Source organism: Rhamphochromis sp. 'chilingali' (genome assembly GCF_963969265.1).
Source record: "Rhamphochromis sp. 'chilingali' genome assembly, chromosome: 14".
Classification (NCBI taxonomy): domain Eukaryota; kingdom Metazoa; phylum Chordata; class Actinopteri; order Cichliformes; family Cichlidae; genus Rhamphochromis; species Rhamphochromis sp. 'chilingali'.
Window position 1 is genome coordinate 21,212,147 of NC_137941.1, and position 18,398 is coordinate 21,230,544.

General features: G+C 39.7%; 2 protein-coding genes across 2 annotated transcripts in view; both read left to right on the forward strand.

Moving 5' to 3' along the window:
- The first annotated feature begins 286 nt into the window (after nucleotides 1-286).
- creg2 (cellular repressor of E1A-stimulated genes 2) lies at nucleotides 287-3,572 on the forward strand. The gene is made up of 4 exons (XM_080903332.1): nucleotides 287-981; nucleotides 1,780-1,949; nucleotides 2,748-2,861; nucleotides 3,185-3,572. The coding sequence occupies exons 1-4, from the start codon at nucleotides 568-570 to the stop codon at nucleotides 3,324-3,326; spliced, it is 840 nt and encodes a 279-aa protein (XP_080759458.1). The 5' UTR covers nucleotides 287-567; the 3' UTR covers nucleotides 3,327-3,572.
- Nucleotides 3,573-4,432: 860 nt separating this feature from the next.
- Nucleotides 4,433-18,398, forward strand: part of mgat4a (alpha-1,3-mannosyl-glycoprotein 4-beta-N-acetylglucosaminyltransferase A) — a 30,922-nt gene continuing 16,956 nt past the window's right edge. The window contains exon 1 of the mRNA XM_080902362.1: nucleotides 4,433-5,421. Coding sequence (XP_080758488.1) covers nucleotides 5,328-5,421 — 94 coding nt within the window. The 5' untranslated portion in view covers nucleotides 4,433-5,327. The remainder of the gene's footprint in view (nucleotides 5,422-18,398) is intronic.

Here is an 18,398-nt window from a genome sequence, read left to right on the forward strand (position 1 = left end):
ATACTTTGGTGGAAAAAGTGACTCATATACAATAATGGATGCACAGCAGGAACAGGAAATAACAAGCTTATGGCAAATCTTATAATATTTGTCATTTGTTGTGAGAAGAACAAAAACACCATCTACATATTATTATTATTATTATAAACAGTTTATTGTCTTCTTTTACTAACAAATTGTCATTATTATTGCTTTTAATCATATTTTTTTTGCTATGTGTCCTTATAAGATACTGTATAAATAAAGGTTGTGCTGCATGATCCTTATATGACTTTTACACAGTCTCTGTGGGAATGACAGGCCACACATGAGTGATATCACTACAGTTAAACACAAACATATAGTATGCAGTAGTTACTCGGTTATTTAGCACACGGAGCGTCTTCTCTGCAGTCCCTTCTGCTGAGCGTTGATTGTAAAATTGCCTTATGGTGAATCAGCAGGGGTCGCTGTGGAAATTGCTCTCTGTGGCAAAGTATCCCCGTGTTATGAAAGCACACACGTGAGTTTGTAAACACGAGATAGAGAGAGAGTGGAGGAGGACGGCCATTCTCCCAGCTCAGTAATATGAGGCCTTCTTACTTTCCTTTGGCGCTGTTTGCCAACATCCTGTGTCTGTGTGAGAGCTACACCCTCAGGAGCTCCGTGTCCTGGGTGGTGTCCTCCAACGATGTGGTGGAGGACGGAGACTTGTCGGAGGAGGTCGCCCCGGCGCTGCTGGTGGACAGTGCGGGGCTGTGGAAGCAGGCGTATCCGTCCTCCAACGTCCTCGGAGACAGCGTGGAGACCGGAGAGCTGGTCAAGCCCGAGGGCGACAGTGCCGCACAGCTTTCCTCTCGCCTGTTTTCATATCGGTTAGAGAAGGTGAAGAAGTCCGCCAGCAGCACTCCTCCCCCGCACCAAGACACAGCAAAGACTGCCAGATACATATCTCATTACAGTGACTGGGGGTACCTGGCCACCATTTCCACTCAAGAAAAGGTAACGCACACAGAGGGGATAGTGGTCCCGGTTCAGGATTTCTTTGCGCATTTAAGCGTAATGGGACAAGCTGAGGAACACGCCCATGTTCTCACCATATTATGAAAAAGATACCCCTCTACCTTTGTGCGTGGACCCTTTGATTTTACACGAAACACGATCAGCTTTTTAAATACACTGATGAAGATTTGAAGAAAATTCACCAGTGAAAATCAAACGCATATGCAGGAAATCACACCGAGTGACAAGTACTGAAAATAGCCTTAAAAAAATCTCCTTACGCAAGACCAGAACTGAGATCAGCCCGAAGTGCCCTTGGGATACACCCTGCGTATGTAATGTGAATTTAACTGAGAAATAGCTTCAGTCTAATGGGTGAAGCTCTGCATGGATGGGTGTCCTTCTCGAGCTTCTCCCATCTCAACAAACGAGCTCCATCTGTTTGTTATTTTAAAATGGAGCTCATGAATTTGCTGTTGCACTAAAAACTCTTCCGAGTGATCTCAAATATCAAAGCTGAAGGCATAGCTGTTCTGTTAAGCTTTTGGAAACTGCTGATTTCTGGAACTGATTGGTTGTCATTGGGATATTTCATGTAAAAACTTCATTACATTTTTTAGGATCACGTTTATTTCATTTTAGTGTAATTTTATTGGTTTTATGCGCTAAAATTTACTTACTTAAAACAAGCACAAAGGATCTGTGTTGCTTAAAACCTATGTCTTTATAAATGCATAAAAATATAAGTTTCTATATACTGTAAAAATATAGCACATTTTTTTATGTGTGTGTGTACAGATCAAAGGTCTTCCTTTTGGAAACATCTTCTCAGTGAGTGATGGACCACTGGACAACAGCACTGGAGTCATCTATTTTTATGTGACTCCAATGGACAACACTGTGGCAGACCTGAAAAGCAACCCCTATGCTTCTCTCACCTTCTCAGAGGCTGAGGGGGAATTCTGCAGGTAATCTAAATGTTGTTCTGTGGGGGGGAAAAACACCCATCTATCTGATTATTGAGATTCTCTAGCCAGATGCTCTTAGGTGTTGATTTAGACACAGAGGGGATTGGCCTTTTTTCACTCACAGCCTCTAGACTGGCACTTGATAATCGTACTGCACAGTCTATGCAGTCTTTAAAGTCCCATATTAAAGCTCACATTTTTACCTTGGCTGTTAATTTCAGTTAACTTTGAGTCTCATTAGGTATTCTTGTGTTGTTGCTTCTGTCAGTTTGTTTTTAGTCACATTTTATTGTATTTGTTTTTTTTTATGAGTTATTTTATTGTATTTATTTTATTGATCGCAGTTTTTGTCTCGTTTGCATTTGTAAAGCATGTTGGTCAACCTTGTCGCTTTTAAATGTGCTGTAGAAATAAAATTGACATTATTGCTCATTTAATAAAACACAAAGTGAAATAACAGTTTTAGATATGAAAGAAGCTTTCTTAAAAATATGCCCTAATTACTTCAAGAGAAAGATCATGGATGTAGTGAAGCAGGACATGCAGAGGAGGATGGAGAGGTATAGAGTGGCAACCCTTAAAGAGAGCTGCTGAAAGAAGATGTTTTGAGCTTCAAACAGTTTCCACAAACTAGTTGACACAGTAATCTTGGGGATTTTGGGACAGTTTGCTTGTTTGGTCTAACCTCAGCTAAATCACTGCTGTAGCTTTCTGAAACACTACATACAGCTGTGTGTCTTGCAATGTTGAATGCTCTCCTGTGTGTGTGTGTGTGTGTGTGTGTGTGTTCTTTTTAAGGCAAATGGTGTACGATCCAGAGGATCCCAGATGTGCTCGACTCACGCTCACGGGCAAGATGATCGAGGTGGCCCCGGAGGAGCTTGCGTTTGCGAAGGAGGCAGTGTTCTCAAGGTAACAGAGCATGTAGAACAGGGGTGCCCAATCCCGGTCCTCGAGAGCTACTATCCTGCAGCTTTTAGATGCATCCCTACTCCGACACAGCTGAATCAAATGGTTTGATCTCTTCAGCATGCCATCATGTTTGGCAAAGGCCTGATAACAAGCCATTCATGTGATTCAGGTGTGTGGGAACAAGGATGCATCTAAAAGCTGCAGGACGGTAGCTCTCGAGGACCGGGATTGGGCACCCCTGATGTAGAAGATGTATTTTCCTTAGGGAAACACCATTTGGCATGCGTGACATGTATCCTGATATTTTGCACAATGTTTCAAAGGCATCCTGTTATGGCAAAGTGGCCAGTGGGACACAAGTGGTTCTTCATGAAGCTGGAGTTGATTCAGATCTGGCTGCAAGACTGGGTCGGGGGTACAACGCTCATTCCGCTGGAGGACTACTTTAAAGCTACTCCTTTCTGAGAATATCCCTCACAAATGCTATCTGCCCCACAGATATCACTCCAGTAAGGTGTTCGCAAATTCACAAAGCAGAATGTGCAAAGAATGTTTTACATCTTGTTTAAAATCCTGTTTCAATTCATCTGTAAGGCAGGGGTTGTTCTTCATGCCTACATTTTCTCTTCTTTCATATCTTTGTTTGTCACACAAGATCAGTTACTTGTGTTTGATGCGTGAATGTATTTATAGTCAATAAATGACTTAAACTCCTCACATCTGTGAATGCAGTTTGTATGAAACATAGATTGTTTGTTGATTGCATCTTGGGTTCACACTAAGATGCGTTTTCTTTAAAGAAATAAAATTAATATTGTGCATATTATTTAAAGTAAATATAAATTTGTTGTCTATTGTTAGTATTAACTGATTCACACTCCTAAACCTGTCATTTTCATTTTTAAACAAATATGGTGATTGTGTTATTAACAACAGAACATAGAAAACAAATCTAATGTTTAAATTGAGATATTTTACTGCTGCATGAAAAAAACCAACTCATTTTGAATTTGACAGCAACTTGTTTCAAAAAACATTGGGCAGCTACTTTTTGCACAGTTAAACCCTTTTAAATTTCATATTCGAATATGAATATGCTTCTTGTAGTTTAAGTCTTATTATTTGCTTGCATTATGTTCTGCGTTGAGAGGGTGCCAGCTGAGGTTGCATACAAATACAAGCTAAAGTTTTGGGCACTAGATGGTGCACTTAATGCGTGTTGGGGGGAAAAAATAGCCGGTTGGTGGAAAAAGCACAAGTTTGACATTATAGAGTTTTCTAGTAATTTCACAACAATTCCCACGTCAATAATGCTGGTTTATTTTATGTTTTAGGTTTCATCTACAGTGGGGGGTTTGAAACTTAAAAATGATTGTGTTAAAGTTGGAGTGAGAATTTAACAGATTTTTTTTCCAGGTGCAGCAATGATAGCTTTAAACAAAGATATGAAAATACCAGTCCTTTCAAACGCCTGGAATGACTGCATGCTCGTCCCGTCGTGAGTTGCACCACTGTTGTCGACCACAACAGTGAGTCGAGTGAGTGCTTTATTTTGAAGGTTCTTACCGGAAGCCCAGTTTGCATATACTACCGTATGGGGCACGTTAATTTCCCTAAAAAAGCACCCAAGGTAGACTGGTTTATTTATATAACATGTAAAAAAAAAAATCATTTGCGCTTGGTTAATTTTAGGGGTTGTGTTAATTGAGGTGTGCCGTAGAACTCCTCCGCGACAGTCAGCGCAGAATGAGCCCCCTGTCCGCTTGGCTTTAGTTTACCCGGGTGGTTTCAACTTCGTGTTAGCTCGTCAGCTAAGTAGCTAACAGACGTTCTGTCGCAGTATGCGGGTCGACTAGCAGTGACGGTTAAAACTTGGTTGTTTTGTGGAAGAGGCTCAGTGAGTTAGCCGCACTCTACCGTGTTTATTTGTGTATGTTTTAACCCTGCTCTCCGTTAAAGCGAAATCAACGTGATTCGAGGCGTAGCCTTTAGGACACCGTCAGCGACCCACCAGCCTATCCCGGACGATCAGTAGTCACACTGTTGAGATGACATCTACTTGTAACTTGTAGCTTAACGGCTGGCTTTGAAAACACTATGGATTGTATTGGCAACTAGTTCGTTCTTTTTAAACCCACAATGTAAGCTATATTGTCTCACAAACAAAGCAGCCGACTGATAACCGATAGGCTAGGTTAGCACGTATGTTTTTTTTAGTCCCGCGAACAACGAAAAGAGAAGACGCTCCGACAGGGCTACAGCAGCGCCCTTGTTTCCGTGCGGAGAACTCGGTGTTCACCCTCCCCGTTAAGCGGAGCGTTTTTACGGGTTGAAGCACCCTATGCCCGTGCCTACGCCCGTCTCCACATCCTGAAGCCAGAGAGAGAGAGAGAGACGGAGGGAGGGAGGCAGTGGCAGCTCCGGGGTCCCCGACACTCAGCCGAGGAGAGGCATCGCTGAAATGAGATGAGGCTCAGAAATGGAACTGTGGCCACTGCACTTATCTTCTTCACGTCTTTCCTTAGTCTCTCTTGGTATACAGCGTGGCAGAATGGCAAAGGTAAGTTGGACATTTATGTCATCTCGGTTATCCCCCCCACCCCGTATAAAAAAATGTCAGAAGGATCGACGGTCTCTAGACGAGGCCTGGTTAACAAGCTGGCAGGCAGAAAGCTGAAGCATGACCAGCAAGCAGCATGTCTTAAGACACAGCAGGTGAAGTCACCCATCCCGTGGAACTGGTTTCAACGTGGTAATGCGTAATAACCCGTGTTATTGCTATAATAAATGGATGGAGTTCTTTTGTTTTAAGCTTTATTGTGCCCCATCTCCTGTCCCAGTTAATCATACCCAAAGTGCTGTTTCCAGCCATCCTCACTAACTTAGGGATAATCTAGTTTGCCCCTGCCAGGCAAAACCTCTAGATAACTACGCCATTCACTAACATTAGGTTTCTGCATACACGTCTTTTAATGACTCTCATCTGAGCATTACATGTCAGGCATCTGTGCCTGAGCTTATTACACAAGTGTGGCTGTGTTACAGTACACAGCTTATGGCTGAGTGCTTACTTTCCAGTGTGGTGTGGGCAGGAATATGGGCCTTGGTCTTGTTACCAGCAGGGTGTAAATAATTGCAGCCCGTATATAAATTTCAAACCAGGGATTCAGGTTGTGATTACTGCAGATCGTATCAGCTTGATGAAATGTTTTCTTTTAAATGGAGCAGGCTCAGACTGGTGATTATATGAAAGTGGGCGTATGGGGGGGTAGAGGTTATGAGATGATGCCACCATAAATGTTGCACCTGTTGATACAGTTAGTAAGTCTGTATGGGATAAAGCTATGGCAGGTCAGTCTGTTCAATTTGACAGTTGTCACAAGCCAACAAAATTATAATACTGGCTCCTGGTCTTTATATAAATCCTTAACATGTACTGTTTAATTGTGGCTCACAATGTAGATGATGTGCTCACCTGTACAAATTATAAACCATTAAGGTTGCCATTAAAAATACAGTGCATGTGTCCAACCATGGTTATCCAGTAGCAAGTGTATGAGACAATTTGTTATTTTAAATTTGACTTCACACTTGTCCACAAACCATCTCCACATCTCATCCCTGTGAACACAATAACTCAGCTGCTCTGTGAGGATATTTCCTCAAACTTGGCAGAAATAGTCTTGTATGCATGGATGAAGTGATTGAATATTTGTGCTTTGACAGAATAAAATAATGAAGTCACAACTTTTTATCCCAAAAGGTCACCTTCAATTTGACATAATCATACCCTGTATGAATACGTATCTGGACATTATACAACGGCGTAACTCAGGAAGACAAAGGTTGACTGTAAATAAATGTAGCCTGGGGTGGGCGGTTTAATTTGTTCAAACTTAAAATAAATTTTTTGCTTCTCAATTGGCTAAAATAACAGAAAAATACACAGATTTATTTTAGATAGTTAAAAATAGTTTTAGTTAAAATGACATTTTCCCTTCCCATTATCACCAACTGCGTACATTTAGGTGTTTGTCTGATTGTTGGAGTTTCACTTTTTATTTGTTATTCCAGGATTTTTACTGTACAATGAAAAGCGATTTGAGATGACCGTTGCTGTGATTTGGTGCTATATAAATAATTAAAATCCCAAATAACTATTTTGAACCTGGTAAATCTGTGATTGCTGCCAATAGTCTTCAGTTGTAACACTGAAATTGTGGTAATTGAGTATTTGGTTGCGAGCCAGGTGTGCTTTAGAATTTGTAGCTTCCTTGCAGCAACACTCAAATCTGACATTTTTTATACTGTTATTGCCACAACTAAGTGTTCACACTGGGCTTTATTTGTGAAGCTTGTAAATACCTGCAAGGAATTTGACTTTTGTGTTACTCACAATAAAATCACTCCCTAATTGTAGACATACAATTAGAACAAGAAAAAAAAGCTCAGCAAAGTTATTTCCGGTGATTGTTCCTGTTTCACACATTAAAGTCTTAATATACAGTCAACGTCTGTAATGAAACAGAAAAATACAGATATGAAAATGTGACCTGTCTGGCAAGTTGAGCTGATAGTTCTGTTTTTCCTAGAGTCTTGTGGTAATGAAATCCAAACATTGCTCAGTATGGAGTTATTATAACATAGATTTGATCTTGTCCTAGAAGGAGAAGAACTGGTGTCACTTAAAACACAAACCATTAACTTAAGGGCGATCGTGGCTCAAGAGTTGGGAGTTCGCCTTGTAATCGGAAGGTTGCCGGTTCGAGCCCTGGCTTGGACAGTCTCGGTCGTTGTGTCCTTGGGCGAGACACTTCACCCGTTGCCTACTGGTGGTGGTCAGAGGGCCCGGTGGCGCCAGTGTCCGGCAGCCTCGCCTCTGTCAGTGCGCCCCAGGGTGGCTGTGGCTACAATGTAGCTTACCATCACCAGTGTGTGTGAATGGGTGGATGACTGGATATGTAAAGCGCTTTGGGGTCCTTAGGGACTAGTAAAGCGCTATATAAATACAGGCCATTTACCATTTTATTGTATTCAGCTCGGCCTTCGCAGCGGCAGTTAAAGCTCTATGCTCAAAACAAGGATCCTGAAACTGACCTGAACTCCGCTGTTGTCAGTTTTATTACAGCGCTTGTGACTTTCTTAGTGTGAAAACATCTTTGTAGACGAGGGCTACACAGACAGATGCAGTAATGCTGCTATTTAAAGAAAAATGCTTTGAGCTGAAAGATCTCAACATGCTAGAGCTTAAAGGATCCCTGTGGAGCATTTGACCTCTGTGCTTTTTTTTCTTCTTCTTCTGAGTGGCTCCCTGTTTTTGTTTGTCACATGCACGAGCACGAGTGTGTATGTGCAAGACCTCTCATGCACAGTGTCAAATACAATTCACACAAGTCCACTCATCTATGGTTGCAGGAAGATGCCAGGAATGTGCCAACAAAGGCTGGGAAAAACAAGATTGCCAGCTAATAGACGTGCATGTAAACGGATGTTGGTTTTTAAGCTTTATTTGTGCCGTGGTGGCCTGGGGTTTGTGTGTTTGCTTGCAGTTTTGTATATGAAACAAGCTCTTCTTTATGCTTTGTTGGCAAATTGGCCTTTAATGTGATTGTGCTTTTATTATTTGGAGCATTCCTTTCCTAAATGCCGTCTTTGTGTTGAAGTTTTGTTTATGTCTGCATATGCTAAGCTACAGCGCAATAACATGATCCTGAAATAGGGGGGAAAAAATGCATATTTTAAAGAAAATTAGCCGTGACTTTGTTGTTTGTGTGCATCTGTCTCTCGTGTTCTATCTATTGTTAAAAACACCAAACTGTGGGAGTGGGACAGATAAAAGCTATTTAGTTAGAATTAATAAAAATAAATTGTAATTAAAAGCTATATAGCACTTACATGTACACTTAGATTTTTTATTTTTAGAAAGTGATCTAATCACTCAGGCTGTATAATATTTATCAGATCTGTTCCTATAGTGCATTTCATAGTATTAATTCTCCTGATTAGTGTGTGGCTTTTACACGTGTCTTTAGGTATTTTATCTTGTGTTTCACTGGCTCATGGTCTCTGTCCTTTTTCTTATCTTAACACGTGATGCTTTAGCACAGATTGCTTTTCTGTTTTTAATCATATTTTTTATATCATATTATTTCTTACTGTGGGAATAAATGGCTTTTACTCTTAACTCTGGCCAATGTGAGCACTTCTAGTGTTGAACATGAACTCAGGCAGTGAATAATTTTAAAAATGTAAATGTTCAAAACCTCTTTAAGTACCGGTAAGTGTTTTTCAGTGGACTGGGTTGTATAGATAAATATTTGTAGCTCAAAGAGCAATTTCTTTATTGGAGTAGAAAGATTACCTATCAGTTGTTTTTTTTTTCCCTCTTTTTGTTTTGCATTAACCTTTGCTTCTGATAGCCTGTTCTGTTGCTGGTCACTTGACTGCTGTGAATGAGCACTGTGCCAGTCAGCTGTCCAAACACTCTACGGTGAATGACTCTCCAGAATGTGTACTTCTCTGTCAGTCTCCTTCTTTCCCTAGTGAGAAGCTGCTCTCTACTATCTTTTTGGTTATATCTCAAGTAGATCAAAACAACAAGAACAAGCTAGATAAAGGCGAATAATATAGGTGAGCTTTGAGTTGCTCAAACAGTATGGTGAGGTCCTCTCTTTTTGTGTCAAAGAAGAAATGCGTATCCACATTTCTGTGTATTTCCTCACAATGAGCATGTCATTGTCGTTTGTTATCATAAATGGGTAGGGCTTTGCAAATATATATCATTTCCTTTCCATCCACAGCAAAGTTCACACACATTAATAACAACCTTGTTTGTCATGAACCTTAGATATGATACCATCATTGTGATTGCCCCCACATGTTGCTTTAAACATTTTTTTCCATTTAGTATTTTTTTTCCTTCAGGCATAGTCAAATCAAGGGGCCTTTGTATTCAAAAACTTTACATTTAGGGTGTTTATATAGTTTAATGCAGTTTTAAATACTGTTGGAAGAAAGGAAAATTAAAATCCTACTGATCTCTGTAAATGATTTAATTAATTCTGCTTGGAATATCTATGGAGGGAAAAAAACAAGTGATTTTTATAGTCTTTATAACTTTGTCTTGCATTTCATTCCTATTATTCATTCTTGTAGTATGTGACAGCAGTCTCCTTGTGTTAAGACATCACATGAGGAACTTTAAAAGCCATCTTTCAGAACCATCTGATCAGTGTTGTTCTCTTTGAAGGAAGTTGAGTGTCTTGGCTGCTTTTACACAGTTGAAGTTACAAAAATTATGTGTTGCAGATGTTTTAAAAGCACTCAGTGTTTCATACAGTTGTTTAGGACGTAGTCCGTTATTTTGAGACTAGGATAGTGCCAGTTCTGTGCTTATAGTTTCAGCAGATTCGGTCAATCTTCAGTGTCACGCACAAAACACCCTTTAGTTATGGAAATGTCACTTCCTTCTTGCCTTCCCTGAGTGCATTCCCCTCCCCTCCTCATTGTTTAAAGGCATGACTTCTTCCATCATTGCATCAGTCCAAACACAATGGGACAAAAATAGCTTGTGCTAAAGGAGAAAAAAGCAGGCAGATTCTATAAGGTGGGCTAGCGATGTAGTTTATTAGTTTGATTGGGAGAAGATACGGCTTGCACATTTTGGTTCTTCTTTGTGATATCTGGCTGTGTGTGCAATTGTGTGTGTTTGCTTTTTGGCTTTTGGACTTTGTGAGGTAGGGCTGTCTGCCAGACAAAAGTAGCCTGGAAGGAAGAAGAGTATAAAGACTAAATCTTAAAAGAGGGAATAGAAAAGCCTGAGGTGGGCTCTTATTGTGGAGAGAAAAGGCAGATAGTGCTGACATAGCAGAGAAACAGTAAGATGCTTTTTTTTGTGGAAAGTTGAGTGTTTCTTGGGGGGGGTTGAGCCTACAACTAACTTTCAAGATCACAAAACAGGCCTTTATATTTCTGAGGTACATAGTAGAGCAGGGCGATATGGCCAAAAATATTTATCACGATATATATTTGAAAATTTGCGATAACGATATAACCGACGATATAATTGATGCGAGACAAAATACAACTCCACAACATTACTAGTGCAAAAAGACAACCTTCCATTTATTTTCACTTAAACAAGAAGCTGGTTTTTATGTACATTAAAGCTTTATAAAAATGTAACAGTGCAAATGCAAATTCCTTGCTGAAAGTTTAACCAAAAGGCATTTCCAGTAGAAATGGGCTGACATATCCTGAGCATAACCATGTATAATATCCACTGAAGTTAAAAAGAGGTGCTTTGCAACATTAAACTGCAGTGTGCAGTACACATTTTTCGGACCATAAGGTGCACAGGATTATAAGGCACAATAAGCGAAACAAAGCAGTCAGATAAATCAAACTTTATTAAACTCATTCTTCTTGCTTCCTCCACTTCTGTAACATTGATTCATTAATGTTGAATTCTCTGCAGCTGCTCTATTCCCATGTTGTTGCAGTATATTAATAACTAACCTCGTATTGTGGATGGATTATCTCAGTTGTTCTCCTGACTGAAGTTTGGTCCGTTTACAGCATCCTGCCATGCGATTGCATTTGTCTCTAACCATGAAGAACCTTCACATTAACTTTTAGAAGTGGAAAAGTGTTAGTGTTCGTCCTCCAGCTTCACTGCTTATGTTATGCTAACATAGCTGTGTCGCTAGCGATCACGTAGCACATCATTATATACCAGCTAGCCCAACTTCAGTAACCCTACAAACGTCACTGCTGTTTAGTTTCCTGTCTTCATTTATGTTGGAAGTGATAGCAGAGCTGTACATTTGAATTTTTTCAGAAATCTCTCAGTCAGAACATGCTATATCATGCTTAGGTAACTAGCGAAACTAGCGAGCTAACTTCCGCTAGCTTCCTGCTAACTTCTAACTCCGTTAAATGTAATAACTTTTGTTTTCATGGATGCCTGGAAGTTAAACTTTATAGTTACACCTGGTAAAGCAGCAATGCTGATCGTTTTATTAAAGATGAAAGAATTTAGACAGTTTTTAACTCTAAGTGATGCTGCAGTGTTGTTTGACATGAAGCATACGGAGCTTAGGACCCAGATTACTCCCAGATTTAAGAGCATCTTAGTCCGACAAATACGACAATAACGATGGCCGCTTGCATGTTCTGCAAAAAAATGTGCTTTGTTGTGTATCTGATGGACAAACACCAAACCAGTTCCACTTCACTGAAGTTGCACCATTTTTACAAACCAATTCTGGTTCATCTGTTTCACTCAACGACCGGCCATGTGCGTATGAAAACAAAGGCACTGCGCATGCGCGTTTTACTCCCATTCTATCGCGATATTTCATTTTCCTATCGTTGCCTAACATTATACCGGTATTATCGTGAACGGTATAATATGGCCCAGCCCTAGTACATAGCATTTTATTTTTTAGATATTGCAAATCCCCGATTGTCCTTAACTATAACATACACGTAATTTAAGCGTTGAGCTCACCCTGAAAGCACGACTCACAAGCACGACTGCAGTGTTTGCTACAGTCATCTTGATATCTTTCCACTTCACCCTGTAGTCCACTGATTACTGGTCAGACTACTTTATCAGATGCATTATAATATAAAATACACTATCATTTACCGTTGCCAAAGGCGGTGTTTTCAGACTAAATCTTTTGCAGTGCCAAGCTCGTTCAGTTTATTGTCATGTCGACTGTAGCACTGAATCTTAATAACATTTGAGAAGAGGTTCCAGTAAACATTTGCTTGAAAAATGAATTGATTAGACAGCAGAGTGTTTTATGTTAGTCAACTAATCTGTATATCAACATATTCTTTCAGCCCCCCAAAAAGCTTTTAATTGACTCGAAGCTTCAAGTCCCAATGGATATCATTAAAAAATTGATTGGACACGACTCTGAAAGTGGAGTTTCCAAAAAAGAGCGCTAGCCTTGGCTGAACGTGGCCTTACAGCAGCCAAGAGGAGGCAGAGGAGTGGAAGTGAGCCGAGTAAGGCTGTGCTCTGAGTTCAACGCTGTCAGACAGCACGATCTTCCATTAAGAGAAACGACCGGCTGCCAGAGTTTGTCATGACTTTTAGCACAATGGAGGGAGAATAGTGGGTGGAGGTCAGGAGCAACTATGAGGCCATGGCGAGGAAGCAGAATTGAAAATATGGGTGGGAAAGTTGCCAAGGGGGCAAACATTTGTCTGGCTTTTTCAGATACTAATTCCCTACAACTTTTTTTTTCTTTTAATCCTTCATTTTAGTGAAGTGAAATGGGCTGTGGTATTAAAAAAACACACACACCAAAAGGATTAGAGCTGTGCCTTCTTTTTGTCTTCTAACATTTGAAAACTGCTCAGGTAGTATCACTTGCCTACTCAAGGCTTGACTTGCAATTCTTGTCAGAAAAATACTGCAAAAAATCTATACTACAACTTTGTGTTTGTGTGCCAAGTATTTTTTGTGTGGCTGTGTGTGTGTGTGGATGTGCACAAACTGTTTAACCCAAAGATGTTTTAACTGGTGTTAACTAGTGTCACTTGAAAGTAACATCTGTTTGATCTGTTATTACCCTGGTATATATAAAAACAGAGCAGACCAGCAACCCACATATCATGCCTAATATGAATGTGGTCAAAACCTAAATACTCATAAGTTGTGCCAACATTCGGATCGCGTTTAAGCAAAGCCACAAAATTTTGTAATGTTGCCTCTCATGGCATCTGCCTCAGTGGATTTGAATTAAAGCAATCAAAATGAGATTTAAGTGTCGAGTTTTAACTTTATTTCAATGGGATTGACAGAAGTACTGTATTAAGTGTTTAAAAATGTGCTTTCTGTATTGTCCCCAAGTCCTCAAACTAACATTTTAGTATTAGTACATGGCTTGTTTCCTACACTCGTGAGCAAATTCTTTGCCATCAGTGGCTCATATCTTGAACTTGTGCAAATCACCAGATGTCAGGTTTCCTCCCCTGAGAGTATGCCAGGCATCTTATGCTGCTATGTTTTAGCCTAATGTAGGTAACTATGTAAGTAACTATGTATAATCAACACAAAAACACTCGGTCACCAGATTGATTTGGGTATTCATTTGTTTGTACACAAATCATCTTTTGATCCTGTTGACATGCGTATTTGTCATGTAGAAGGAGAGCCGTTAAGTTTGCTTTGACGATTTATCACACTGCTGTATTATCAGACATAGACTGCGTGTAATTTACAATTTGACCATATTCAGTTACTGATGGCAACAATCATGCCAGGTTTTAGTGACAATCTTTGTCGTGCTTGACAGTTTAGTTTTCCACTACAACTTCAGAATTTATGAACAACTTAAGTGGGCTAATGTTATCTTATTGGATAAAACGGTTGTTGACAGTTTAAATTTTAGAAGGATAATTTGAAGTTGAATAAAAAGTAATAAATTACAGTAATTGTTATTGCAAAACTCACCGAACCGCTAAACGTTAAAAATTGCAGTATTATGGTATTATGAGTAAAGTATTGTGATAATATTGTGTCGTGGGGTGTCTGGTGAGTCCCACCACATCACTGTTCAGATCTGGCTAAGTCCTTTGTCTTGCACACAGCAGCTGCAGTATAGAACCACATGGCTGACAGGTGCACCACTGCAGGGGCTTCATACATGCATAATGCAAGTAGACATGCTTTTCCCAAAGACTCTTCAGTTTGTTATGGTTGTTGGTTGTATAGCAAAATATGAATGAAAGCTAAAGTGCTTTTAAGGTAAATTAGCAACTGTGTAGAGACTGAATGGCCTGTGGGATGCTGCCCTTGGTTTTGTGGCATATGTGGATAGCCTATAATTGTACGCTGCTCTGTGGTTGGTATGGCACTTGTATACTAATGCTATACTGGTTATTCACCATTTTGTATTGCATGTAACTTAATAAGGGCTATACTTTCAAGGGAATTTTTGTTTTTTAGGAAGCAGTTCCAATGAAAACGGTTGATGGATGGATCCGTTTTAACAACTTTGGACAAGGCCAGACATGTTCACAATACTGGCAGCACTCAATGTTTAGACCAGGAAGGTGACTAGATAGAGCATGTTGAAGGCAGCCCATTTCGCCTACTTGCTAGCAATACATGCATCTAACTATTAGCTGTGCTATTTGCACCTCGACACAATCTGTCATCACAGTCTTTGTGCTAGGGAGCTGTCAGTGTTATCCAATCTCAGGAACTGACGTGTCGGGTAAAGGTTGTGATTTTGTATATAAAAATGGTTTCGTTTTGAACATTAGTAGCAGGGAAGCTGCTTTTGTACTTTTGGTCCACAACCATATTTCTTTTTCCATTTCATTGGAAAGGGTTATATCCCTAAACTGCAGAAAATAAATCCAAACCATTACTATAGTGGGATATTGTGATGTGTGTGTGTATGTGTGTGTGTGTGTGTGTGGGGGGGGGGGGGGTCTAACTGCACACACATGTGTAACTGTGTTAAATTACCCTTTAAACACAATTTCCTCTTAACAGCTGTTGTATCATCCTCTAGCTGAGCTTGTTTTGAGCAGAATGATTCACGACAAGCCTTTCAGTATTTCGCAGAGTCAGTTTCCACAGTTTTCCAAAGCTCCTTTTATCAGCACAGAGTTTATCCTGTGTATGGATTTCTTGATTATTCCTTTATAAATGGTAAATGGCCTGTATTTATATAGCGCTTTACTAGTCCCTAAGGACCCCAAAGCGCTTTACATATCCAGTCATCCACCCATTCACACACACATTCACACACTGGTGATGGCACCAGTTTATACATGATTGCTGTTATTAAGTGCTGAACTGGGCTGCTGTGCCTTTCACAGTAAAAATATGCTTTAACAGGTGCATCTACATATAATGCACTGCAGTTCTCGTACTGGTGTGGACATAAACTGGACAGTCTCCTCATCAGCACTCCTGAATTCGCTGTTGGCAGCATACATCAGCAAGGGAAAATCAGGTCAAGGACAGCATCACTGTGAGGGCTTTTGATGAGCTAATAGACAGGCTGATAAAACTCTTTAACACTGCAGTGAGCTCAGGGATGGGTTTTTATGAAGTGTTTCTTAGCACTAAGATCATCCTTGCCCTCACTTAAACTGATATGTGCAGGAGTTCTCTCTCTTCCTCATGAATTTAGTCAGATGCTTAAATTACTGATGGCAAGATAAGTAACAGCACTGTCACAATAAATTCAACAATTATCATGTCATGACTGTGACTCGCTAAGTGCTGCTAAACATTGTTTCCAAAAGAGAGTTTTGAGGGTTTTTTAAAAAAGAAATATAATAAACTGCAACCTTGATGTAACTACTGATATTCCTTCATTAAACTGTAGTTATTCCTACAGAACCAACAGTATGTTCCTCTTTCTTGGTTAAAAATAAAAATTAATAAAGTTTAACATTTTTGCTGCTTGACATTTTCTTTACTTAACTTCTTAAACCCCATGTGGTTTAACGGGATGTTATTTAACCTCCTAGGACCTGGCGTCCACATATGTGGACATCACATTTTGGGTTATTTAGACCAAAATACTCAATTTTGCTCTACAAGGGCCTGATATCCACTTACGAGGACATTATACTGCTACTGTTCTATCAAAATTTTAAGCGAATATCCTCATATGTGGCTCTCATTTTTCTTAGAAACAAAAATTAGGTTAAAAAAATCTGGTAATTCTTTGTTTTTACATTTATCAGGTCCCAATCAGCCGAAATATCAAAGAGAAATGAAAAATACATGCCGTGTAAGAGTTCGGGTCTTAGGAGGTTAAATATAGTTGTCAAAATTTCAGCTTAAAGCTCACAAAAACCATTTCTATGTCCACCAAACACAGCTAAATAAACAATTAAAGTAGCAGGTAAACAAATTGCACAAATGGGTGTAAACACAAAGCACCGATTCCCCTGTTCGCTCAACAGCATGCACGCAGACAAACGATGCCGCTGCTCTCTGAGGTTTCATCACGCTCCAACCAAAACATATTGAACCAACAGCAAAAAGAGACCAACTCTTCACATTTGAAAAAGCGTAACATGAATTCTGTCCTGCCTCAAAATTATTATTATTTTTGCCTTATTTGCTTGTTTACATACTTGAAGCATTACTCACTAGACTACTGTTGTGCATAATGTTGGCCTCCAAAAAGAGAGGCTATTTCTTGTTACCTAAGAAAGTTCAGCTTTCACAGGTGGTGTTAAATTGCAAAATGCCTAGCTACATTATTAAAAAACCTCTGTAATTTTGCTCTGTTTCACTTCAGCAGCATCAGTCTTTCCACAGTAAATGCCCATGTGTTCATTTGTAGTTTTCTTGAGTTTACTTTGTGTTACTTTAACACAATGGCACCTGCTGTGAAGCTTACACGTCTTATGAAGTCTCACAAGTGTTAGCTTTACTTTGATAGCAAGATGGTTTACACACTTTGTAATTGCTGAAAAATACTCAATTTTATGCATATCATTTTCCAGCAGAAAGACCCTTGGGGCTTAAGAGGACAACTCATCACAGAGCATGGCTGTAGAAATTTGCAGCGCTGTCAGTTTTGGCATGAAGTTTGAAGTCTGAACTGTCTTTTCTCTTTTAATTCATTTTAACACAGGGTCCTTTTTGTGTGTCTGTCTGTGAATGTGAGGGCTTGATTGAGTTAGTTTTAAAGAGTAGTTGCCAAATTTACATACACCTATGATTCATCCAGCATTTCTCATTAATAAATAATATAAACCAAGCAAAGGAATCTAGGATGACAAATCAAGACGATATCTCACAGGAAAGGCCATTACAAGATACTGAAATATGAAAAAAATTGTATCAAAACATGAGGCAGGAATAAGAAAACAGAAAAAGGAGATCTTATTTAGTTCTCAGGCAGAGCGTAGCCCTACCCCCACTACCCATGATGCTAGAGAGCAGAGAGGAATAATGAGATTTTATAGCTGTACTCCAGACCCCAGGTAGGTCTAATTATTTAATGCATCTTGTGCACCCGTCCTTCATCCAAAGGCTCTGTAGCATGGCTGTGAAGTATGTCAACCATTAACCCTGTAGACCATTTGACCAGAAAAAAAATTAAAGTCCTTTCTATAGATTAGGCAACATTTTTGAAGCCGGGGCTAAATTTTCTTTAACAGTAATGAGATGTGTAATGAAATGTCAAGAGGGTTGTGTGAAAACTGTCTGGCGTATATATGCGTTACCTACTAGGTAATGTACTTCCAAATAAAAAAAGACCCATAGTTTTACCACCTAATACAACTGTGGATGAATAATCCAGTTAAATAGAAACCTTATCCACACCTTGTCCCCCTTTCTGAGGTATTTGGTGTATCTTTTGTCTGCACTGTGGGATTACAGGTGTGGTTTCACCTCAGCAGACCTGGAGTCCTCCAGTCAAAGAACTGATGTGAAGATGAAAGTCTTGTTTTAGTTTGAAGCTGCCCTATTCAGGAGTATTGGACCAAATGACAGCATCTGTCTGTGTGTCTTAGAGATCAACATTCAGGAGG

What these genes read in the sequence shown, in the direction of transcription:
- creg2 (XM_080903332.1), top strand. Translation starts at nt 568, where the DNA reads ATGAGGCCTTCTTACTTTCCTTTGGCGCTGTTTGCCAACATCCTGTGT. An exon ending in CCATTTCCACTCAAGAAAAG is followed by an intron (nt 982 to 1,779) that starts GTAACGCACACA and finishes GTGTGTGTACAG; the next exon opens with ATCAAAGGTCTTCCTTTTGG. An exon ending in AAGGAGGCAGTGTTCTCAAG is followed by an intron (nt 2,862 to 3,184) that starts GTAACAGAGCAT and finishes AATGTTTCAAAG; the next exon opens with GCATCCTGTTATGGCAAAGT.